The following is a 26,005-nucleotide window of genomic DNA, read 5'->3' as shown; positions in this document are numbered from 1 at the left end:
AAATAATAAATATTATTTTAAGGGGTGCCAATAGATTTTAACTTTTTCCTTATTAATTGAAGATGAAAACAGTAATTCAATAATATAGAAGTTAGCTTTAGCCACTTAGCTTAAAGTTCTATTAGCGTCTCGAAACTTAACAGTAACACTCTGTTAAATATTATTGAAGCTTCCCTATTCAAGCGTAGCACTCTCGCCGTACTATGATCTAAGTTCGAGAATGGGTTGCATTAAATCAAAAAGCTGTGGCAAAACTTATTTATATCCATTGTTGATTCGCCTAAAAAAAGATAATTAATATTGATGGAGAGTTAACTGCGTGTCTACTATTGAATAGTTGAAAACATAAATAATAATTTAGTTAAATTTTAAATGCTTTGTGATGTTAGAATTATACAGTACATTCAGAAACTTTTTAGAGAAATTGTGGTTTGGTCAAAACAGAGTGTTACAAATAGCTCGGTAGTTTGCTCAAATAAAACGTTACCGAGCTGAATTAATTTTTCCCTCTTCCGTCTAACGTTCTACTCTTTCTACTTCCCTTTCCTTTTGTTCTCCACGCTGAGAAGAGGGCGATTTGTAACTAACGCCGTCACCGCGTTTTCTTCGAGAAGCGTCTCCTAATCTTTAAAAGATCCCCGCCTGGGCGTTATTAAGTCAGTTCAAGACAGGGTAAGATCTTTGCAATAAAATTCGTCTTTCAAGGGTTGGGAGAAAAAGAAAAGATTTATTATTTCAAAAGAAAAAAAAAGTCTTTTCGTAGTAATAAACATTTATTTTATTATAATAATAATAATTCTATGTTACAATTTGGCAATATACATATCGATGTGCTACGAGCTTAAAACAAAATTAAATGATAAATTTTAATTAAACAAATAAATAAATCGAAAAACAAAATTTAAACCAAAAAACGATTTCTATTAACATCCAATTAGTTAATCTGTTAACAATTTTGTACCGAAACACACATCCTACGTATTGTGTAGTGTGCGTTCGGAAACTTTACCCATTAAAATTTTAGACAGAACATTCTCTCCGTATTTATAGCAAATGTGTGTTCAAAGCCAGTTGTTGTAGTTCACCGGGGTTTTGTCCCCCTTTTGTTATTGTAGTTTCCTGTTACGTAATTTTAAACTAACCCGTTTTAAATAATAATCACGTAAATAATTAACATGCAACAGTAATAATTGAAAGGTTATCGAAACTTAATTAAAACATAAATTGCACGTAAATTGAACATTATTTGAATTATTTTATATAAATTTATTGTTGCGTTCTTGTTTAAATATTGACTTATTAAAACATTCCAAGACGTTTCGAATTCTTCGTATGTACAGGGTGAGTTAGAAAGAATCGAACTTTTTTTAATAGCAGATTAATTACCTCTTTATTATTTCATATGGAAACCTCGATAGAACAAATATTTTTAAGTCATACTATTAATATTATCTACTTTTAATTATTATTCAGTGCTAGATTGTTGTATATTTTTATTGAACTAAAAGTAGAACTATCACTTGACCTAGAATCAGAAACATTCGGGTTTAGCCGTCTTAAAAAACGCAAGGCTAAACCTGATTGTTTCTAGTTCTTGATCTAGCGCTTCATAACAATTAAAACTAGAACTAACACTAGACCTAGAACTAGAAACAATCAGGTTTAGCCTTGCGTCTTCAGACGTGTCATTTGGGTTTAGCCGCACGTTTCTAAAGACAGCTAATTTAAACCCGAATGATTCTAGTTCTAGGTATAGTGTTAGTTCTAGTTTTACTTGCACTCTCACTATAACTAACACTAGACCTAGGACTAGAAACATTCTAGTCCTGAAACAGTCTGAAGACGCACGGCTAAACCCGACGCTTTCTAGTTCTAGGTCTAGTGTTAGTTTTAGTTTTACTTGTTGTTCAGTGATAGATTGTTGTACATTTTTGTTGAACTAAAAGTAGAATTAACACTAGACCTAGACCTAGAAACATTCGGGTTTAGCCGTCTTAAGAGACGCAAGGCTAAACCCGAATGTTTCTAGTTCTAGAGCTAGTGTTAGTTCTAGTGCTAGTGTTAGTTCTAGTTGTAGCGGTTATTCAGCGCTAGATGGCTGTATATTTTTATTGAACTGAAAGTAAAACTAACTAATAAAGAACGCAACGGTGTGGGTAGCTGTTTACATACTAGTTTCCGTTATATCGAGGTTTTACTAATACAAGGCAATCTTTAATTTAATTAATCGATATTTCTAATTCTTTATAACACCCTGCATTTCATGTATATTATTAATTTTCGGTCAGTTTCATTTTTTAAAGCTTACAGTATCCGACTACGACACATTTATAAATAGCATTCGCCTCTACGTTTTTTTTTAAGTTTATCGATTCGGTTGTTTTTAAAATTTTTAAGCGCTCGTTTTCAAACATTTATCACTACATAGGTATGGCACGGTCGTTATATTACATGTTTAAACGTTTTTTTTACCCCTATATATTATTTTCAAACTAATATTTATATATTTTTTGTATATTATTCACATTATATACACAAGAGTAAGAACGGAATCGATTTTTTTTATAACAATTATTATAAATCGTTCACATTTTCTTTTTAAAATTTATTATTGTATACAGCACAAATATAGCGTCCATTTTCCAAGTCTTAATCAAAAACTTTTACACTTTTAAAAAAATGCACTTGGGTCTCGTTGTTATTTTTTTTTTTAATTTGTTATGGTATCCCTCAATGTAAATTGTGGTGATGTAAATTGTGACTGTGGGAATCTCTTCTATCCATCCATCGTGCTATAAATTAATTAAAATAATTAATATTCGTTTGCTTGTTTTTGATAACTCACCTTTATAATTCATATCTTTATACATTGTAGGGCAATTTTTCTGCAACAAAAAAAAGAGGAAATAGAGAAATAGATAAACGTGCCTAGAAAGGTTAAAATACTTTAAGAACATCAAACCGTACTCTATGAAGATACTTGTTATGGCACGGCGAGGCTTCAAAACTATCCTAGTTTAGTTTAGCGTTAACTCGGGGTGAAGTCGCGACTTTAGAGGGAAGTTAGACTCACGTGTAGTGGAGACCCTTGGACGTCTAAAGTTTCTAAAGGGACACGAGGACGAGGGCGGAATCAACTTTGCAACTTAAAAAAAATGACGGTGGCGCGAAATCGAATTGAATATAGAAACAGAAAAGAAAACTTCGAATTTACTACGTTTGTGTAGACATTTGGAATTGTTACCGAGCTTGGAATGTCTTATGACCCTAATATGTCCCCCGGAAATCCAATTATTGCGGCATTCTATGGATTATTGGAGGAATCTAAATTCAGGTAAGCTTCAATTTTAAAATATAGACCCTGATAATTCTTTAGAAAATAAGTTTCTTTATGTTCATAATTTGAGTACTTTATTTAATACATTTTCCAAAAATACCCATTTTCTTTCGTCACCGAATATATAATGTACATGAATTTAATGTTTTTAGCACAAATTAATTGTAAGACAATGGCTTATTTCTTTAACAATTCATATTTGCTAATAATGACGTAAGTTAATATTACACAAAATTCCGATAAAAATTTTTTTATTTATTGTTGGTAATAATTACATTAGCCATAACATGATAATCCAAAATACTGCAAAATACATAAAATAATGAATGCTTTTGTTTCTGCTTTGTGCATTATTATATTAAAACAACAATGAAAATGGATCAAAATCATAGGACCAAAAATATATTATTGCGGTTCTAGGTGTTACCTGCTAATATTAATTTATTATTTAATATTAATACTTTCATTAAATAATAATTTATTTAATGAAATAAATTTTTGAAGTGAAGTCATATCGATACCTGAATGTCAATAGTGTCCAATAAATTTAAAATGTTTTAGTCAAGCATTCATAGAGTTTCATATATTATATTTCTAGAGTAAAACAATTCCAACTCATAAATTTAACCTCTGGTTGTTATTCCAGCATTTTGACATGTTAGTATAATAAGTAAAATTGTTCAGTATGGAGCTGACTTATTAAAGATTACGTCACATCACGTCAGGCTTCATATATTTCCATCTGCCTTGAAATCGCTTCTCAAACTCCACGTTTCCTGGTGAAAGCGTTCTCTATGTTCATCGCCACCTGAGCCCATATTTTCGCGCAAAAAGTTTGAATGGGAGTATAGAAAATGGACCTTCAAGGGCATATTGCATTGCAGTTCATGATAGGTATATAGTGTTCATTTAATTTTTTCATGGAAATGCGTGAAAAATATTTCATTGTTTCAATCTCGATTCTAATACATATTTCAAATTTACTTTAGTCGAATCTAAGTCTCTAATAAGATTGTTTAGCTGTAATTAACCTATGTTTATTTGCGGCGTATATAGGGAATCTGAAAGTAAGGTTAAAGTATGGGGGAGAAGTGGTGGGGGCAGAAAAGATACATTCGTTGGCATAAGCATATGATCTGGTGGTAGTGGCAACAGATTCTAAGGAGTTGAAAGGGATGATGAGATCGATGGAGACGTGCTTTGAGCGGAAGGATTTGGAGGTGAATGTTACAAAATTCTACAAGGACAGGAGACGGAACAGGGAGAAATGGAAATGGAAGAGGGGAGAGGTGGAGTAGGTAAGGGAAGTTACGTACCTGGGTTTTATCTTTCGAGTGGATAATGGCGTGGAGACTCATACTAGGCAGAGAGGACTATTGGGGCAAATATGGAGCTGGAGAAATGATTATTTGCAAAAGATTTGTGCAGACTTAAAACAATGTGTGATGGACTGGTGAGGAGTGTGATAACGTATGGAGCGGAAATATGGGGTTGGAAAGAACACAAGATGGTGAAGGAGATGTAGGAGAGATACTGGAGGTGGATCTTGGGGTTGATTGGAAAGACTCCGGGATATACGATAATGAAGATGAAGGTGAAAACAGGTAGAAGGGCAATAAAGTACAAGGGTAGGTTGGAGCAGAGAAGCATCTTTAAGATTTTGGGAAAGTATTGAAGGCAACTTAAGACTGGGGTGAAGGAGTATGAACAATAAGAAATACAAAGAAGGAGGAGGGAAGAGTCAACACTGGAATGAGTTGGAGGGTAGCTATAGTGATATAGAAAAACAAAAACGTCCTGCACCGGTGGAAGAGGGGAGATGCAATATTAAGTATAAGGTCTTAATGACGGAGGAAATACCGGGGTATTTGATGGAGGAGGGAAGGAGGATGGAGGTATTTGATGGAGGGTAGAGGAAAGGAAGAAGCATTACTGCGCGATTTAGGTGCGAGAATGAAGAGTGTGAATAAATATTGGGTGTACGCCAAAAGGCATTTTTTTATAGTCATTGCTAACCCTACCCCTCAAATATTTATAACATTTCGAACAACACACTTGAAGGATCCATTAGTCTTGGGTACTCAAGGGGAAAATGGGTTTCTTTCACTATTAGAAGTAAGTTTACCACAGACATAACAATATAATCTAAAGGTGGGTTCATGCAACGTGTTTTAGTCGTAGTTGTTGGCATAGTCGTAAGAGTGAAAAGTTAAGGTATTGTGTTATAGTGGTACTGTTCATACAACACCTTACGACTAAAATGGTTTTTGTCCTAGTCCCAAGAGTTGTCCAACTTTTAACTTCTTAAAGCTAAAACAATCGGTCGTAACGTGACGCATGCGCACATTACGTTTGCTTGCGCGTTTTGTATTTTATTGTATTAAGGTTGTTGTGCGTTATTGTTTCGACAATTATTGCAATGGAGTCAAATGCGGACCAAATTGACTCAAAATTAATAGAGAATATTTTATTAATATAAAAAATTTAAGGTCTAACGCGCGATACGTGGTCATATTGCCATGGTACAGTTTCGGTACCGTTAAAATATTCGCACAACAAGTCTCTGTTCTTCTGGAACCTTCTTGCCGCATTGTTGCTTCCAACTCATCCTATATTTTGCAGTGACATTGGTTCAGCTCGCCACTGACCATTCATAATTTCCCCTGACTCCGACTGAATAATATCACCATATTCTGGAGGACAGTACCTTTCGCTTTGCTGTTCAATACGAAGGAAGTTATGGAAAATTTAATGAATTTCGTTGTTTTAAGTAGGTAGTGGTAACACTTCGGAATCGGAGCATGTTATAGAAAAATTTTTAGATCAAAAGTTGTTGCAAATTTTATTCTTAACAATATTGCTCTCTTGCATTTTTGCTCTCAGATGCGTCAATATCGAGAAAAATACAAAAATATGAAAATTTACTAAATTTCCTTGTTTTACTATTAGCTAATGGTAACATTCGGGAATCGAAGCATATTATAAGAAAACTTTTGGAACAAAAGTTGTAGCAAATATTATTGTTAACAATATTGGTCTCTTTCATTTTTGCTCTTAAATGCGTCAATAGCGAGAAAAATACGAAAATATGAAAATTTACTAAATTTTCTTGTTTTACTATTAGCTAATGGTAACATTCGGTAATCGAAGCATGTTACAAAAAAAACTTTTAGATCAAAAGTTGTAGCAAATTTTATTCTTAACAACATTGCTCTCTTTTATTTTTGCTCTCAGATGCGTCTATAACAAGAAAAATACAAAAATATGAAAATTTGATGAACAAGTTGTCCTTTTCTACTTTTAAATTAATTTTTAATTAATTTTAATAATTAATTTTTTTTAAATAAAACTTTTAAAATTATTTTTTTTTCAATTCTTACATCCTCATTAACTATCCTAAACATCTTTTAAATCGATCAGAACAATTTTGATTCCCACCAATCAACTTTTTCAATTTTCAAAAATCTTTGAATTTTCTGGAAAACGTCCTGTTTGATTCTATTAATTATTATTGTCATTATTAATCACCCAACTACGTTTTTAATCGATTTGAACCATTTTGACACACACCAATAACCTTTTTCTATTACTGGATGTCTTTCAAAAATCTCCAAAAAACCTCAAAATCAATTTTTCTTAAATTTTTCATCCTCATTAAGTATCTTAAACATCTGTTAAATCTAATTCTTAAACGTCTTTTAAATGGCCTCCGTAGAATTCGCCACCGCTGGCAGAGTATACTAAAGGCATTTTCAACGGATTGCCCTGGATAAACGATAGTTGAAAATGTTTTTTTCTAGCCCTAAGTACTGTCCGGTTTATGGTCTCATTATATTTTCCATTAGAGAAAACGCAGCATCACCCATAACGAAATGTGGAAGTGTAATGTTGTTTCCAGGCAATTTCTTTGGAAAAGGGATATCTATGTGTCCATTTAAAAAAGCTCTCCCGAAAGAAGATTCTTTAAAGATAGTGCTGTCATGATTTCTTCCACTAGCTCCAATATCTGCTATAATGAAATCATAATTCGCATCTACACATGCCATTAAAATTGCTGAAGGTATGTTTATAATTGAAGAACCCACTTCCCGATGCTATATTGGTGCTTGCATATGGATGTGTTTCCCATCAACAGCCCCGATACAGTTGGATATGCTTTTTTTGTAGAATGTATCAATAATTTTATTACTTAATTAAAATTTGTTTATAATATAAAATTAAACAAAATCTTACTGTAGGGTTACTATCAACCTTTGAGCGGGTGAAATTGCACCTTTATTTGGTGTTTTTGCTAAAAAAGGTTCAACCAGTCTTAACAATTCCTTAAACTCTTAGAACGACATGCGAACATATTTAAAAAATTGCAAATCGTCTTCCTCTTTTTCCAACATATTTCTAATCAGAGTGGCATAATTTCCCTCTAATTTTATTGATTGGTCTTCTGCCAAAACGCCGTCGTCTTTCATTTCTTAATCTTTGTGCGATTAATAGAGTTGCATTCAAGCACATTACTCAAGCAGCGACAACAATTTTCTTTTTGTTCATTATAAACAAAACAGTTTCACTTCCGATTTCTTTTTTTTTAATTTGGCATGAGTTGTGGCACTACTGTTTATATGTCAAAATCCTCCTTTAATGTGCTGTGCTTAAATATTGCATGAACCAATCCCTTTCCTTATAGCTACAGCTAAAGCAAACGCTTATGACTATGACTATGACTAAAACTAAAACACTTTGCATGAACCCACCTAAATCAACATATATTAAGCATGTCTTACAAAAGCGAACAGCGTCATCTTGAATACCTTCTACAAGAAACAACACTTGATGAGGACAGACCAAGTTCTTCAGATAGTGAATCCGAGAATGATTATGAACCAGAAGAAATACAAAATTCAGACAGCGAAGAGAAATTGAGTGACCGAGAGCCTTCGGGTAACAACAGCTCTTTATTTTATATTGGAAAAGATAAAAGTACGGAACCTGCGCGGAAATCTGTTCGTACTAGAAGTGCCAACGTAGTTAAAGAGTTACCAGGACTAAAGCGGGTTATAGCCAATGAAAAAGACCTTCTTGAAATTTGGAGACACTTTTTTGAGGACTCTATTATTCATATAATTGTCAAGTATACCAACCAATATATTGCTACCATGAAAGATAAATTTTGCAGAAAAACATATGCCAAAGAGACTGATTTAATCTGTAATGTGTAATAATCTGAACGTTGAAGAGTTGTTTTGAACGGATGATGGTTCCATTGAAATATTTCGGCTTTCAATGTCTACCCAGAGATTTAGATTTTTACTGCGCATTTTGAGGTTTGACAAAATCTGCCATATTCGAGAAATTCGTTTACAACTGTGAGGCTAATTACACTTTATCTGCTTTTGTGACTATAGATGAGAAGGTAGAAGGATTTCGTGGAAGGTGCTCGTTTAGGCAATATATTCCAAACAAACCAAATCCATATGGCATGAAAATTCAAGCCCTTTGTGACGCCAAAATGTTCTACACATATAATATGGAAATTTATCCAGGAAAACAACCACAAGCAGGCCCATACAATTTCGACAATTCTGGCTTCGCTGTTGTTCAAAGATTATGCGAACCGATTTTCAATACAGGTCACATCGTCACAACTGATAATTGGTACACCAGTATACCCTTAGCTGAAGCATTGCTGCAAAAAGGTTTAACAACCGTCGGAACAATCAGGAAGAACAAAAAGGAAATTCCTACAGACTTCATTATATTGCACGGTCGAAATGTAAAATCCAATATGTTTGGTTTTCGTGACAAGATGGTTTTGGTGTTACATGTTCCAAAGAAAGGAAAAAATGTTATTCTTATTAGTACAATGCACAATGATGACACCAAGGGTGGCGTCGATGTCGTGGATTGTTTATGTGCGAATTATAATTGTGCTCGAGCAACAAGGCGATGGCCTATGGTAGTCTTCTACGCTATGCTCAATGTCAGTACCATAAACAGCCAGGTGATACATACAGCCAACAATCAAGCTACAAAACTACTACGTCGTAACTTTATTGAGAATTTGGCTATGAAACTAATTGAACCTCACATAAGATATCGCAAACGCACTTGAACTTGCCACGATCAATGAGAGTAAAATTGTCGGAGATTCTACATATAGATGATGTACCTGGGACATCGGGTCCTTCAAGAATTGGCCAGTGCTATGAGTGTGGATGGAAAAAACAGAAAAACCAGATGAACTTTTGTCATAAATGTCAACAATATTTGTGTCTTGAACACGTAGTGCCATATTGCAGCAGCTGTTTACCTGAAGAAATTTAGTTTTTGAGATGAATTTTTTTATTTTTCGTTTGGAAAGATACCAATTTTGTTTATTTTAAGTCGAAAGACTAAAAAACATTATTATCCTTTATGAAGATGTGATTTTTTATTTTTTTTATTAATTTTAAAAAATGTATTACTAAAAACATTGTTACTTTTAATGCTCTAATTAAAAACTTTTGTGAATTTTAATGTTGAAATGAAAGAGCTTAAATTGATTAAATATCTTTGTTTTATTGACAAAGAGCATAAATTAAAAAGAAAAACATGAACTATTAGTAACGCGTTTCAAAAAATCTTCAGTTGAAAACACCATTGGCGGGTTAACACAATAAGTTTTGGTAAAATATCAAGTTTTGTTAATTAATTAATTAATTAGTGACATACTTGCCTTGTATCGACATGCCAAATATCAAATCTTTTGGATCTATAGTTTCCCAATAAAAGCATGTCTCACTTTTTGTAGATACCTTGTTATCTAACTATGTTTTCTGTTCTACACTAAATATATCTAACACAAATCCTTGTTTGAAATATCGGTGAATTTTTTAGTGTTGTATAGTTTTTTAGCGATTTTTGTTTTAATAAACTAAGTAAAATTGTTTTATTTAACTTTTTTAAGAATCATTTTCGACATCATCAATTAATTCCAAAATTTAAGATGAAGACAATAAAGGCACTGCCACATCTTTGGATGATTGGATGACTTTTCAACGTTTGTAAGGAGGGGAAGTAACAGTTGCATATATTTTCTTACGAATCAATCGAAAAACGACTTGAACTGAGAAGTTGGACTAACCAAGTTTTGGCCGGAAAACTTTCCCAGATTGACAGTGAAGTAATATTATCATGACCAATAACGCACATATTTAGCGATCGTTGGATAATGTACCCTTCCCCTCATCACGTCCTCTACAATTTCCGCTTATTGAACAAACAATTAGTCATGTAAGTCCTTGCCATGACCGTTAACGATCAAAATAATCTGTTTGAGCAAAGCTGTAAAGGTGTGCTAATAAGAGAGCCCGATTTAATTTTAACATAGTTTTTGAGCGAGTGGTTTGCAATATAAAGTAGACATGGTGCGGAGACATGGAGATGGAGTTGATATTACAAATAAAGATTTTTAAATAATGATAATGATACAAATCAGGACACTCTTTATATAGTGTAAAATTAAAATGAGATGAGTATGGGTTGTTTTAGAAAAAATGTCAGAGCGATTTTATGTGTCTAAAATTCGTAAATCCACTAGCAGTTTTTTATGGGGATTCGAACTCTTCATAACATAAAATCCAGTCTTGATATTCCTACATATTCTTTTTTTCTGGGTAGTAAATGCAGCCTTAATAACCGCTTTTGTCAATTAATTGTATATCAATAACCTTTACAAATATGATTTTTAACAAACAAGCCCATATAATGATGTGAAACCTCATTGATACATTAAAAGCAACAGGTCGAAAGTCCGTTCGGTGGCCGGCGTGTCAAGTTTAACACCGGTTGAATTTCTAGGAATCGGAAACCAAACAGGCAAATCTCCGGAACCGGACTGTATTTGAAAGCACCAATTTACTTATGTTATATTAGACGCTAGCGGGTTGTGTGTTGAAAGGTCACAAATACGTATTGAGTAAGAACACGAGAATTGAATGGGTTTCACTACAAACATCGTTTATTCAAAAACTTTTGGCAACCTGACTGAACATGCGTAACAATATTTCGAGTAATTATAGCTCAAAGACAATTTGATGTCTAAAGGTAAAATATTCATATTTATTTAAAAAAATATTCAGAAAAAATATAAAATATACAATTTCAATTAAAGAGAGTACTGAAAATGGTATTTTATCTGAAAAGCTCGGTTATACACCCAGTTTTTTCATACAAAGTGATACTGTCAATAGGGATAAACTCTCCAAATGCTGTTTAACCTTTATGATAAACATTCCGGTATAAAATTTCAATCACGATACGTAACCGTAAGTGGTGCTATACTCCATCGATATGCAGTTTTGTAAATGTTGTTTGTTACAAATTTCGCCTAACTACACGGATTTGTAAAAAAATGCAAACATTTTTATATGAACTCGATTTTTAACATTTTTTTTAATTAATAAAAGAAAATTTTGAATCCACATTATAAATATTTCGATATGGACTCATAACACATTAACCAGTTATATAATAGTACTAATAACCACTTTTTTAAAATAAAATACAGAATTAATATTACATCTGGTACATGTTTAAGGAAATTTGTGTGTGAAATAGGATGAATCTACGGATTACGCAAAGTAAAGACATTTCACAGTTTTATTCAAATAAGACGAAGTTATATTTCTCTCAAATAAGAGAGAACAAACATTTTATTATCTAGAACCTTCCTTCACACTTTATCCAAGCTTAGAGCTGCTTCAAAACTACTTTTGAGGCGTGTTGAAAAGCCAACGGATCAATGAAACATCAACAATGATAATAAAACAAAATAAACCAAAACACTTAGAATAATTTAAATTTTTGGCAAAAATAACTCACTAATGTGCGAAATGCCTTCCATAAACCTCGATGCATTTATTTAATCTAGTTTCGACGAAAAAAAAAGCGCTGCTTAAGTCTCGGCCCTGGACACGTTTCTACTGGTATTTAGTGTTTTGTCATATTTTTCCTGGTTATTGGTGTTTCTTGAAAAGTCAGGTCGTTTAGTCTACCCAATAGATAAAGGGGTGAAAGCAATGTGGGTTTTGCTCGAACCAAGAATGCATATTATGCAAGTTTACATCAGCTTGTGGACAGATGCTTCATGCATCCATAGCATTTGTGATAAAAGGTTTGGATTTGCCCAAATCATAGTTAAAAGTCAATGGTAATAGTTCAGTCTGTTATCATAATCGGTATCTGTTAAGGCCTGATGTAAAACAACGTGGTGGAGATATTATTCTCTTTAGAAATCTTGTGGACAACTGTTTTCGGAGTTCCCAGATTATGTGGGATCACATTGCGCACCAATGTGATTTACGAATTCATAGAGATTTCTGAATGGGCTACACGTTGTCAGTTTTCCGTAATCGCTAAGTCAATCTTAAAAACACTTCTTGAGAAAAATGTCTTTCTTTGTCGTAATTGCATTGCACATTTTTGCCATGTAGTTGCATCGTATTCAAAACATTGAAAATAAATCATCATATGCTTCTGCGTTAGTAAATGACATGTTTACAGTTACCATGGTTATATGATTTGTTTTTGTCGATGAGGTAACTGGATCCGATTGATGGCACTCGAGTTTTTAACATTTTCTTCTATAATTCGAGAACGGGTGGCGATATCGAGATGCGGTTTTCACTAAAATTTAGCAAATTTTAAGGTGACTAAGGGTCCGTGAAGTAAATAGTATCGTTCCATTTAACTTTTCTTCAAAAATCACAAAAATATGTAACCGCTGCAGATAACGACCTCTAGCTTATTTGTTTTAAACCAAGCGGTCTTACTGAAAATATCTTTTAAAAGAGCATGACAAATATGAGAAATATCGCAAAACAAAAGCGATGCGGTATTATCCAAGCTATTAAATGATGTTGTCAAAGTTATAGCTCATCGTCTAAGTTTCTGAGATAGCGGAAACTTTATGTTTCTCAATGGCAATTACGCCCCCTAGCGGTCGAATTACGAACTTCAAAATAATTTCCAGCTATTTCCCTTGGTCACTTTGCTTATAAGGATTTTTTTCCCAAACCTCTAGGCCTTAACGTTCTAGAGATACAGCCGCTCCGTACGCTTAACGGGACACCTGTATACACCGACCCTCACATATGGAGCTGAAATATGGCCCATGAGAGATAAACGCAAATCAAAAATAACAGCAGCTGAAATGAAATTTTTAAGAAAGATTACGGAGAAAACAAGAAGGATCCAATTAGAAACAAAACTATAAGAGACGATTTAGAACAAATACCGCTGATAACTGAAAACAAACAGCTGAGCTGGTATGGACACCTAGTCAGAATTTCAGAAGAGAGAATTCCCAGAAGAGTAATGGAAATGGGAATAGTTGGAAAACGAAGGAGAGGTAGGCCAAGGATAAAATGGGAGGATGGAGTGGAGGAGATAGTGAGCAAGAGAGGAGAAAGTGTGCAGGAGATTTAGGAGGTTATTCTTCACATATGGCAAGGATCCCAACAACACTACTCATGTTAGGGTGTCTCGGATATTTTGTGGTATAGCCCGTATTGCTGCTCTCATTTCTTCGATGGAGTTTCTCCAAATTTCTAGATCATAATAAATTATCAATTTATCGATTGATTTTCTCGTTAGGCTGTTTTTTCCTCTCAAACACTTTCTCTGCTTTTTTAAATTTCTAGGTAAGGATGTCCATAAATATTAGCACGTCATTAATTTTTAATACTGTTACATATCTAATAAACCTTTGCTGCCTTCATTGTTCACAGTTATGAACATTATAAGCTTACTACTGCTGTGTACTTCCGCAGTATTTGATGCTTTCACTTGTTCTTACCAAATAATCATTTCTTCTGCTCTCGGATTCCATCTCATTCAAAGCTCGTTTTATTAACAGAACTCTGTTTCTAGTACTCGTATTTTTTGTACCTCTCTTCGAAAGAAAAGCTTTCTTTAATGTTTTATTTATTTTTACTTTTCTTACTCAACGTTAAAGCAAAAACATAACGGAATGTTAATTCACGTGCGAAAGATTACGACATATGGCTATGATTCATATATTTGTATGAATTTGTCTTGTTCTGCAATATGCGATATTCGGCTGGAACAGGTGTGGATAAGGTCGGAAGTGATGACAAAATTGAGTTTTGCCAGAATTACCAAGGTATTTTGTGACGCTGGTGGATTAACATTTTGAAAGCGCTTCCACGGTATTTACCGTCTTATTTCCTGTATAAATATAGTAGTTATACTTATAGCTTTTGTATGCACAATTGTTTTATTATTAATGCTTGATGGTGTGGTATTACATTTGGACATCTTTTTTCTGGTGTCATCTGATACATTTTTAAGCTGATGTAGAAGTTAACCATCAGCATCGTAAGCGTTTTTCATATACTCATCTAATTGTATTTAATTGGGGTTGCTCCTAATAGTTTTTTGAGGTTCTTCCTCTTTAGTATTGGAGATGCCCAAATCATCAGATTTGACAGGACATTGTTGATCTCACTTCAATTTTCGAAGTGTCCTTGTTGATGTCGTTTTTGGTAAGCCTCCCATTGTTGGGCACAACTTTTAACGACAGAAAGTGTTCACTAACGTTTTAGCAAATTGTTGTACGATGTTAAAACCAAACTGTAGGCTAAATTCAATTCAGAATTTACTCTGTCATTAAAAAATTACCTTAAGAATCTTGAACAAAAGTATCACCACCTTGTGTCTGTGGGATATCTTTGCTAAATCTGTAAACCTAATAGAATCAAACAATTCTCAAACAGCGGTTTTCAAAGAATGAATGGAAATACAAGCTGTTTTAGAAAAGAAATCATGTAATGTAAGTTCAAAATGAAGCAGGCAAATGCAAAAAAAAAGAATTATTATATTATTAATTATTATTATTATTTCGAACAATAATCATGAAATATGGAAGGATATGTAAAGTTAATGCAATGGAAGAAGTTGTCTCTGAAAATTGCCGTTAAAACAAGAACAATTTTGTTCAATATGTTCTTTAATCTCTTTCTTATGCTTCTTCCTCAGCCTGTATTCATCCACTTCTGGACATAGGCCTCTTCCAAATTACTCTAGTTATTTCTGTCTTTTGCTGTTCTTACCCATTCTTTGCCTGCTACACCCTTCACATCATTGATCCACCTCTTCTGCGCCCTTTTTGCATCTTTTCTACTTTCTCGAGGTCTTCGAAAGGTTATTCTTTGTGGCAATTTTTCTGTGTTTTTTCTTGACATATGCCCAACCCACTGCCACTTAAGCCTAACTGCTCGATTTGTCATCTGTCACTTGTATTCTAAGTTGTTTTGCAGTTTTTCTTGTCAAGGCCATAGCTATAAGCCCGTATGTAGTCACTGGCAGTATGTAGCTATCATACACCTCTCGTTTTAGGTTTCTCTGTATTTCCTTGTTTTTCAGTATAAAACTGAATTTTCCAAATGCATGCCATGATAATTTGACCTGTCGCCTTATTTCGGCTGTTTGATTTCCTTTGCTAATTTGAATAGTGTGACCTAGATATATGTAGTGGCTTACATTTTCTATATAGGGAAAGGTTATCAATGGCAACATCATTTAACATGTTGCTAATTATTTTGGTTTTATACTGATCCATTTTTAGTCCTATTTTTTTTGAGTGTTCGTTTACATCTTGTAACATACTTTCCAGAATTTACATTAGTAACGTACAACTAACAATTTACTTACTTATAGCTGTACCAACAAATGCTTTCAGATTACACTGTTGATTTTCAAAATTCTTTTAGATTAAACTCCATAGATACAAACAAATATACAGGTTATGTTAAGGTTGATATTTTCAGATACATCTTGTCATCAACTTTTCCTTAAAATTTTTTCTTTCTAATTATCGTTTTCATTTCTATCCATCTCATTTTCTTTTGTACAACAAGTTGACGACGAGAAGGGTTCATCCATTAAGCGAAAAGTCTTTCGCCAAGACATCATCTATCACCTGCAAGAGATCCCGGGTGGTTCGAGTCTCATGCAAAGTGCACATTAGCGACTCGATTTTAAGGGGGGCGTCGCGACGCCTCTCTACGCGTGTTTTCTACACGTTGAGATGGCATAAAGCGACGATCATTCATTAAACTTAATGCAAATGCTACGGACACTTCATGTCTAAGTCTTAGACAATTCTAAAACAAGATTTAAACCAATTTCTTGTTTTTAACGACGTTTAACGTTTAATTTAACAATAATAATTGGAAAACGAAAGGAGGATCGTGCAAATATTCGTTTTCGAAAAAATCAATTACCTATTTTCTTTCCGGCGTAGCTTGAGGGAGTGAGCGCTTTCTTGTTGTCGGAAAACGGTGTTAGTCTGTTTTTCATCAAAACCGAAAAGGATTTTCCTCGAATTCTCTCAAGTTTTCATTCTACCACTCAAACTCCGCGACTTTGCCACCTTGAGAATCACCCTCTTTGTCTGACAATTACTTCGTATGTACCGCAATAACCGTATAAATTTTAATAACCGCTCCGGAGACGACGCGGCGAGTGCTACCTACCTCCTATCTATTTTCTAAACAACTTGAAAGCACAAAGCTCGACGCACAATGCAGCACACTAACTTAATAAGGAAGTGTGGTAGGGTAATTAGAAACGAACCTGCTTTTGCTTTATTCGTAGACGGTTTCGGATTAAGTATAAAGTTACAAAGACAAAAAAAATAAGGGTATGATTCCTGTAGTAAAGGAATGCTTTTAGGAATTTTTCGTGTATTAATTAACCCTCTAGAGCTTAATCCGGTGAAATACACCGGTAAAATTCCATTGCAATAAAGACGTGTTAAAGAGAATAAAAAGTTTTTATGCGAAAAGTTAAAAAGGGTAGCAAAAAGTTGAAAAAATAAAGAGTGAAGGTAAAAAAAGTTCTTTAGAAGGAACTCGGTTTTAACTCGTTTTATCTTTAACGCGATCGTCGAGTTGTGATGTTATCTGTTTCTTTCTAAATACCTACAAAACATCCATTATCAAAGCTTTATTGATCATCTAAAAAAATCAAACAATAACAACGAATGCCTTTTAGAATATCATCAATATGCCACGTATTTTGGTCAAAAACAAATCCTTTTTTTATTCATAATAGAGTTTTTAGGGCCCTTTAGTTCTCGAAATACCGTTGAAATACAAAATTTAAATCGGATTAAAATTTAAACCTGGTGGAAATACAAAAGGAAATCGATGTCCAATATGTTAAACGATTTATATATACTAATATAATTTGTTGCAACGGTTTATTCTGTAAGCTCATTGTAACATTAAAAATCACACACAGCAATAATGGTTCCTGTATTAAGCTACGTTATAACTTTGAAAAAAAGATTTTTGCAGTTTTATTTATTTCTACTCTTCACTTTTGTTAGTAAGAATCAACATTTTCTTCAAAGAAGGCGTAATTTTTTGGTTTAATTTTATTTTCTTAGAAACCATAAACACATCGGAAATGAAATTCGGGAAATAAGTTTAGCTCATAGTTCCCTATTATGAGGCAAGTTTCGAACCTATTTGCACTTACAATGTTTCCTTGTAAGTTACTAAACGTAACTGGTCCCGTTAAATTTTTGTTTAGTGTTGTGAGTAGTTTCTATGGTTTCTAAACTGCTAAAATTAATTTCCATGGAATTTGTGTGAAAATATATAACAATAAGACATCGTTCCAAAATTATTCATTGTTCTTCACCTTTTCCAGATGGACACTTAGATTGACACAGTCTATACTTCGCCGTCGATCAGTTTTATCGAAATAAGTCGTTGACGGACAAGTCATAAAAACAATGATTGCCTTATCACTGCCAATTGAACTGCAATCAGACACGATAGTGAATTAGGCCATGGATACAAAGAAGACAAGAATTAGGAGCGTCTTCAAGAACTGAAAGAAGAGGATCCACAAACATACCGAAATGTTTTAAAAATCACGGCCTCTCATTTTCAAAAATTCTTGGTATTAATTGAACCTTTGATCAAAAAACAAGATACCGTATTCTATTCCGTGTGAAACTAACTTGGAAATTACTCTAAGATATCTCGCAACTGAAGATAGTTTTAGATCTCTGGTGTTATTGTTTAGAGTACCACACAATTCAATTTCAGTATTTTTACCTGAAGTGATGGCTACTATTTACGAAGTTCTCCAACCATTTATTAAGGTAAGCAATACAAGTTGTTTAGGTGACTCGGGGAATAAATTTAGCCACATATAGTAGAGTGAAAATGATGACGATTCATTTAAAAAAAATTAGTAAAAGTCTTCAAATTTCAAAGATACAGGCTATCAAAGTTAGGAAATTTTAACACATTTTTCCAAATATCTTAAACACTATTTACAGTAAAGCGCTGAAATTTGGTACAGTATAAATCAATGTCATGTAAAATTTGTGAAGCAATTTATGAGTTGGATCGGTCCACGGGAACAATGCTATGCAGGCTGTTCCTAAAGTTTGTTTGCCCAGAACTTTTTTATTCTGTCATAACCCTACATTTATTTTTGCAGTTTCTAATAGTAAATTTAGTTTAGAAACGTTTATTACTCTTAGATAATATTGATAAAAATCACCATTTTCGTGTTAAATGCAAAAATGTTCTGTTCCGATTTCAATAATAGCACTAAAACAAAAGAAATCTAAGTTTTTGAACATTTCCTTTAGTATTTTTTATTACTTATCTTGTTATTTTTTGTACTTTTTTTATTATTCCTGTTAGCGTTTGTTTATTTTTTGTTGATTTTTAATTTATTATTTTTGGATTCTTTTATTAAACCAACTAAAAGAAATTAAAAATGTGATTTATCTAAATCTACACTTGGACATGTTGCATACATAATAGTGATGACAGCTGAGTTCGATTTTCACTTGTCATTGCCAATTCAGATTATTTATTTATTTATTTTTTTTAGTGTTATTGAATTCGGAGCCTAAAATTTTTGCATTTAATACGAAAACCGTGGTTTTTATCAATATTCTCTACGAGTGATAAAAGTTTCTAAACTAAATTTACTATTAGAAACTGCAAAAAGAAATGTAGGGTTATGATAGAATAAAAAAGTTCTGAGCGAATAAACTTTAGGAACAGCCTGTATAGCATTGTTCCCGGGTACCGATCCAACTCAAAAATTGCCTAATGATTTTCTGTGATATAAGTTTACACTGTACCAAATTTCAACGCTTTACCATAAATAATGTTTAAGATATTTAGAAAAACGTGTTAAAATTTCCTAACTTTGATGGTCTGTATCTTTGCAATTTGAGGACTTTTACTAATTCTTTTTTACATGAATTATCATCATTTTCACTCTAGTATATGTGGTTACATTTGTTCCCCGAGTCACCGAAACACCCTGTATAATTCAGCTTTATTTTTACTTAAGATAATATGGGTAATTTAGTAATTATCAGAATTATTATTGATGATATCGTTTTACTATTTTATGATATTTCCATGGATAATCTATGACAAGTGTGTAAAATAATACAAATGGGTTTAGTATGAACTAACTTTTAACTTTTTATATACACTTGTTATTAAAAAATTAGAAAAATATCACACATAAAGTTCATTGCGCGAAATCTTACATTTGGGTGATATTATTCTTATAGCTTAGAATAAAACAAGAATCTAAATAGTGTTTGGACGACTTGTGTCAACAACACTTTCTGAGATTGGTGATAGTTATTAGCTTCATAAAAAGTGGTGAGCCTCTCTTCCGTAATCAGGTTTTGTATCTTACTTTGAAGTAAAATAAAACTTCTCAAAGGGAGCTCTCGAATTTGTTAAGCAAGATGTTTTGCAAATTGATCGTACTGGTCTTCTGTGTCTGTAATAGCTAGTTCTGCAATCTGTTGTAATTTGGTTATTGTATTTTCAAATCTATTCAGTGGTTATTTATGACGTTTCAATAATTTTGCTCGTTGTACACTTTCTTGATACTTGCTGAAGATTTGATGATTCAAACATTTTCACTTGTGATCTTTCAGGCATTTTCTTTCGTCACTGTTAGCATCATTTGATGAGTCTCGCTCAATCAAATTCAAAGAATCTTTGGACGAAGTGTCCCATAAACAAGGATAATTTTGAAATATATTTAAAAAAGAAATTATTTCTTTTCCCGTCAACTTTAACTCGGTCGATATTAATAATAATAACCACGTGGCACGTGCTGGTTCATTCGCCACTGATGCGTTGCTTGAGTAGTCAGACTGCGCTGCTTGCTGATGGCAGCGAGTGCGAATGAGTCATGTGATTCGCTAATCGCCGCTCCCTGGCGACTAAAATAGACCATGTCCAATTTTACCAGCCGCTGACAAATACTCCCCGCGAATTTTATGCACTCACCAATCTGCTGATTGATGGCTGACAATAGCGGTTTCCACAATTCGCAACTGGCAAACAACCTAATGAGTCCCGCGCTTTAGATACTGTTAGAAAAAATTCAGTTTCTTTCAAAGTGTCAAATCTGTTGGAATTTGCCACTCCTGTTTTTCTGATGTATAAGACGTTTCGTCAGCCATAATAAAAGAAAGGTGAAACTTAAACAGCTCGCCAACGTTTGTTGTCTTAGAACGTGGCCGCAGATGTCAATTAGTTCATTTTGGACATGAATTGAAATGTACTTTGTATTACCGGGACAGAATTTAAAATCTTGCAATAACATCTGTTCGTACTCTAAATTTTAATAAGTCTCCAAACTTTCTTGACTAAGATTCTTTCTAACGAAGAGTAAAATCGTGAGTTCCAAAAAATATTTTTAGTAAAATGATTGACGCATTGGAAATGTCTTCTTCTTTTTTTTAATAGGAGTTCTGTTATGCCCAGTAAGCACCCAGATATCTTTATGATATTTCTATTGCCATCGATAATTACTACGAGGTTGTTAAATGACATGATTTGTTTTATAGTCTGGTCGTTTACTGTGAGTTTACAACGTATGGGGTCGCTGGCGCCGCCGATGATCTTCCTTGTCGTCTGTTATCTGCGTTTTTTATCTTTTTAGTTCCTAAGATTTATCTTTCTGTTGTTTCTTTAACATTTTCGACGATTTTGTCCACAATAAGGTAAACAAGCAAGGGCTTAGGCAACTTGGATTTTCTGTGTTAGTCATCATCCAATTTAAGTTTGGTATAGTTGTTATTATACTCTTCTGGCCCCCCTCTTCCAATCCAACGATTTTCATAAGTGTTGTCACATATTTCGTTCATTTGATGGTAAATTTAAAAGCAGTCCAGGCAAATCATTTGTTAAAAATTCTAAATATATTTGGCCGGTAAGATGACCATTAAAAAAGTAAGGGCCCCAACGATTCCTCCCCATACATTAATTGACCAACGATGTTGATACTTCATTTCTCGCATAATTTTTGGATTTTCTGTGGCGTAATAGTAGGAAATTATGTCTGTTGACGCATCCGTTCAATCATCAGAAAACAACACGTTGATAAAAAATAACGGATTTTCTTGAAAGCGAAATCAAGCCCACTCACAAAATTCAACTGTACACCTAAAGTCATTATCAGTCAAAGCTTGGTGCAGTTGAATGTGATATGCATGAAAATTATGTGTTTTTAAAATTCTTTGAACCGACCTTTCACTTATTCGTACTTCTTCTCCCACACGCGCCTGACTAATGTTTGGATTTTCTGTAACTGCCAACAAAACTGCTAATTGATTTTCCTCATTTGTAACCGTTTTAACCCTTTCTTCCTTTTTGTAATCTACGCTTCCTGTTTCAAGAAAACGTTCGAGCAGCTTGCTAAAAGTTTATTGGTTCTGGATGGCGCCTTTCTGGAAATTGAGTCGCATACATTCTACTTGCTAGTAAACAACACACACCCTGTATGAAATTAAAAAAAAAACTGTTTTATGTCAAAATATCATTAGATTTCTTGCATTAAAATTCACACTATGTAATTCGAACAAAACAGATCGAAGACAGTTTCTTTTTGTATTTGTTCCAGGTGTGCAAAAACGATTTTTTATGGTTTTTGATTAATAGCTCGTAAACTAGTAAAGCAAATTAAAAAAAAATTTGGAGTATAAGAAAGAACATAAAAGAAAGCTAAAATATTAAAAAAAATACAGGCTGTTCCCTTTTAAAAAAATACATCTTGTGTCGTCACACTTTTTTGAACCACCCGTATATGCGAAAATATTTTCCAGAAATACACTCATATATATAGTACAAATTTGCTTTTGAAAGAAATTCCTAACTTAAATGGTATAGGAGCTATGGATGCCTGACGGATGCACTATTGCAGGACCTGTATATTATATTGTATCGTTGTTTCGTAAAAGGAAAATTGTAAGTCTAAAAACAATATAACGCTTATTAATTAGTGTTGTCTCATCTGATGAGACTGAGTGATGTATCCAAGTTTGCTTTCTTATTTTGCCATTGGGTTACACGTACGTATTCACTTATTTTTTAGCTTTTTAAGCATTTCCTATATATTTTTTCTGTCCGCCATAAAAACCTTTATCCGTTTACCTCGCAAAGTTTTTCGCGAGTATTCGTTCAATTTCGAGTTGTCACAATGTAATTTGTGTAATTTGAATTATCTTCCGCCGATTGGCTAGTTCTGTATATTAACAAGGCTTTGCTTTTTTCCAATGCTAGTTGTTTCACTTCCTCATGTATATTTCGCTTTGCTTTCTCAGCCTCTTCAAGTTGTCACTGCAATTTTGTCTTCATTTATTTTTGCCTGAGGTTTGTTCTGATGCCTTGAGGGACGTTGTGCTCTCATTGTTAAATATTGTTTTATATTTTATATTTATTTCAATATTATTTACATTTTCATTGTTCAATATTGGTTTCTTAGCCCCTCCTATTTGAGAAGGTAGATTAGTGTTGATTCTTGTGGGAGAAGACTGTGAAAGATGTATACAATTTGCAGTAGCTCTCCGCTTGGGTTGATGACATCAGAACAAGATGGTGTTGTTTCAGGATGCTTTCTTTTATGTCCTTGAACTGTTTGTAAAAATTATTTGTTTCCTTCTTTGGTTTGCATGTGTGCGGTGCATATACACTAATAACATGAGATAGGTGTTCATCGACTGCTCTTAATCTGAGTGAAACATGTAGTAGTCATCGTTCACGTATCATGATATTTATGATATTTTGAAGCTTTTCGTGTATTAATGGACATTGAATTATACTCTCGCATTCTTTGGTCTTCTGCTGTAGATCATTACATAGTTGCTATAGGATTTTGTGGACCCGCTTCCACTCCTACTGGTATCTGATATGGCGCAGATATCCATTTGATGCATATTCACTTCCATAATAATTTCTTAATTATTCTTTTGAATGATATTATTTTGCCCCGTCTTTTATAAATTTAAAAGTTGTTGCCATAACATCTGATTCTTTTTGCCACCCAGGTGTGACATATTATTTGACATTTTCAAGCCTATTTTTAAGTTTGCAGAAAGGTGAAACGATGAACGCGCTCACAATTCCTCTTTTCATAGTTAGGCAAAAGTACACAAGTTTTGGACAAAGCTCCTTTTCAATAGGAAAAACAGAATAGCGATGAGTATTTATCTAACCATTCCAATATAATTATAATTTTTATTTGGTAGCTGTATCGCATCAGAGGATGGTCTCGTGGTTTCGTTATTTTTCAATATCATTTTCACTTACGTGTACTATCCGTGATATACAGGCGCAAAAGTTCTATAAAGTATTTATAAGGCATTTGGACGTAGGCTCACTAATATGAACCTGTTATGGTTAAAAATATAAAACAGATAAGCGTTAAAAATTAAATTAAATAGAGGAGAAAGTATTGCTTTTTAAAGAGGGAAGATTATAACTTCAACAAGAAAACGCGGATTATAAAAAAATTTTTTTTCATTTACTACATATCTGTTTACAATTCATTTATATTTTATAAAGTAAATGGTGGAAGGCAATCACATTTATAATGTAAAATAAATCTTGTGGAAAAATTAGTTCATCAAAATCACGTACAAACCGCGATTGCTACGCATGGAAGACCTACAAGCTAGGACCTTTGAGACTGAATGCTATTTCCGTGAATTTATTCCACCAAATCAAGAAAAAAAACTTGCGCTCACAAGAAGGAAAAGGAAACTGTATAATTGTAGAATGTGTGACAAAGGGTTATGCGCTGTTCCTTGTTTTATGATACATATATGGTAACACAGGAAAACATGTAGAGTAAAATTATAACACAAAGTAGAAAAATAAGTATATTGGATCGATTTAGAACATTTTTAAAGTTTTATATTTTATATTTGTTATACGTTTTATAATGAGTGTTATATCGATCAGTGCGATATTGTCTCTTTATTTAATCGACACCAAACATTATATTTTGGCAAAAAATATGTTAAGGAATTTCAAGTAATTAAGGGTTTAATTTCAATCTACTCTACCTTTGGTCCCTTAAAATAATGTCGTTTATCTATTACATCAATAACACTAACACACCTCAACTATAAGTTTATTATTATAATTATATAAATAATAAAATATTATATTATGATTTAAAATTGTATGGACATATTTACACACATAATTTTTAAGAAGTCATAACTTTTTAAACTTATTTAAAATAAAATTTATTTTATGTAATTAGCTTTTTACCGGGAGGACATCTGCACTTCCTAGCTCTCCTCCCCTTCTGATGTTTTTGGAGTTAGTCATGTAAAATTACTGAAAAATAGTGTACGGTTTCCCCAATGGAAATGGTCGCGAAGCTCACAGAGTTATGCAAAAATGTATCCAATATTTAATCACAACTTTTTCTGGGTTATTTATCAACTATTATTACATGAAAGTCAATTATTTCCAAATGATAAGATGCCGATATAATAATATCACCTTGAGTGGACCGAATGAAAGACTTGTATTATGCGACAAGCAAAGTGTGAAACTAATAACGTGAATAGCAGTGCCACATCCAAAATCCATAAGTTAATAAGAGTCCAGATGAACAGACGTGTTTCTGTGTACAAGAGAGAATAAGTGATGTCCGAATTATAATTTGGTAGGTATGGTTTTGTAAGGTGAGACAAACTTTTTCAACAAAACGATACCGTGTGTCAAACTGTACTCAAAAATGTGTTTGTTACCTTGAGTGAACCACCTTTTGTAACCTTGAGTGGACCGCCTATGTTTTTTCATTCGATTGACAATTGATATTAAACTGGTTTTAACGTATCTTTCATTGAAAGAAGCCCCATGGCTTTGGCTGTCAGTGCTAGTGGAAACTCGATGCCACCTTTCTTGTATTTCAACAGAGTTAGAATGCCTCAAGGTATCATGAATCATGCTACTCATGGTGCGGATGGATTTGCAATGGATCGATTTAGTTGGATGATGCAAGCTGAAAAAATCGCTCCAAGCCATCAAAAGAATCGTCTCCTGCTCAATAATCATAATAATCATTTGTCGAATCTATCAGTTGAAGCCATTGACGAAGCAGAACGGTGTAGTGTTAAGATGGATAAAAATTACTTCACATGCAAACATTGCGATACTGATAAAAGGACTATGATTCTAATGTTGTACGAGTAAATTTTAAATAAATAAATAAATTTTGTTTCTGTCAGAAATAATTTACATTAAAGAATTTTTAATAACTTTTGCTATTCTTTAGCTTTTTATTGGTTTCCACTTTTTT

The 26,005-nt window shown here is 33.2% G+C and overlaps 1 protein-coding gene across 4 annotated transcripts in view; it reads right to left on the bottom strand.

Moving 5' to 3' along the window:
- Positions 1-754: 754 nt before the first annotated feature.
- The window catches only part of LOC111418593 (carbonic anhydrase-related protein 10-like), a 381,413-nt gene continuing 356,162 nt past the window's right edge, over positions 755-26,005 (bottom strand). For 3 of the 4 annotated variants that reach the window (XM_071199805.1, XM_071199802.1, XM_071199803.1), the window contains 2 exons: positions 2,846-2,885; positions 755-2,792 (listed from right to left, as the gene is read on the bottom strand). In XM_071199805.1, the coding sequence (XP_071055906.1) occupies positions 2,731-2,792; positions 2,846-2,885 (102 nt within the window). In that variant the 3' untranslated portion in view covers positions 755-2,730. Of the gene's footprint in view, positions 2,793-2,845; positions 2,886-15,521; positions 15,558-26,005 lie in introns of those variants that run through there. The other variant, XM_071199804.1, reaches the window with a different exon arrangement.

This window comes from Onthophagus taurus, chromosome 11, assembly GCF_036711975.1.
Source record: "Onthophagus taurus isolate NC chromosome 11, IU_Otau_3.0, whole genome shotgun sequence".
In the NCBI taxonomy this organism is placed as follows: Eukaryota; Metazoa; Arthropoda; class Insecta; order Coleoptera; family Scarabaeidae; genus Onthophagus; species Onthophagus taurus.
This window is presented reverse-complemented; position numbering and strand designations above follow the sequence as displayed.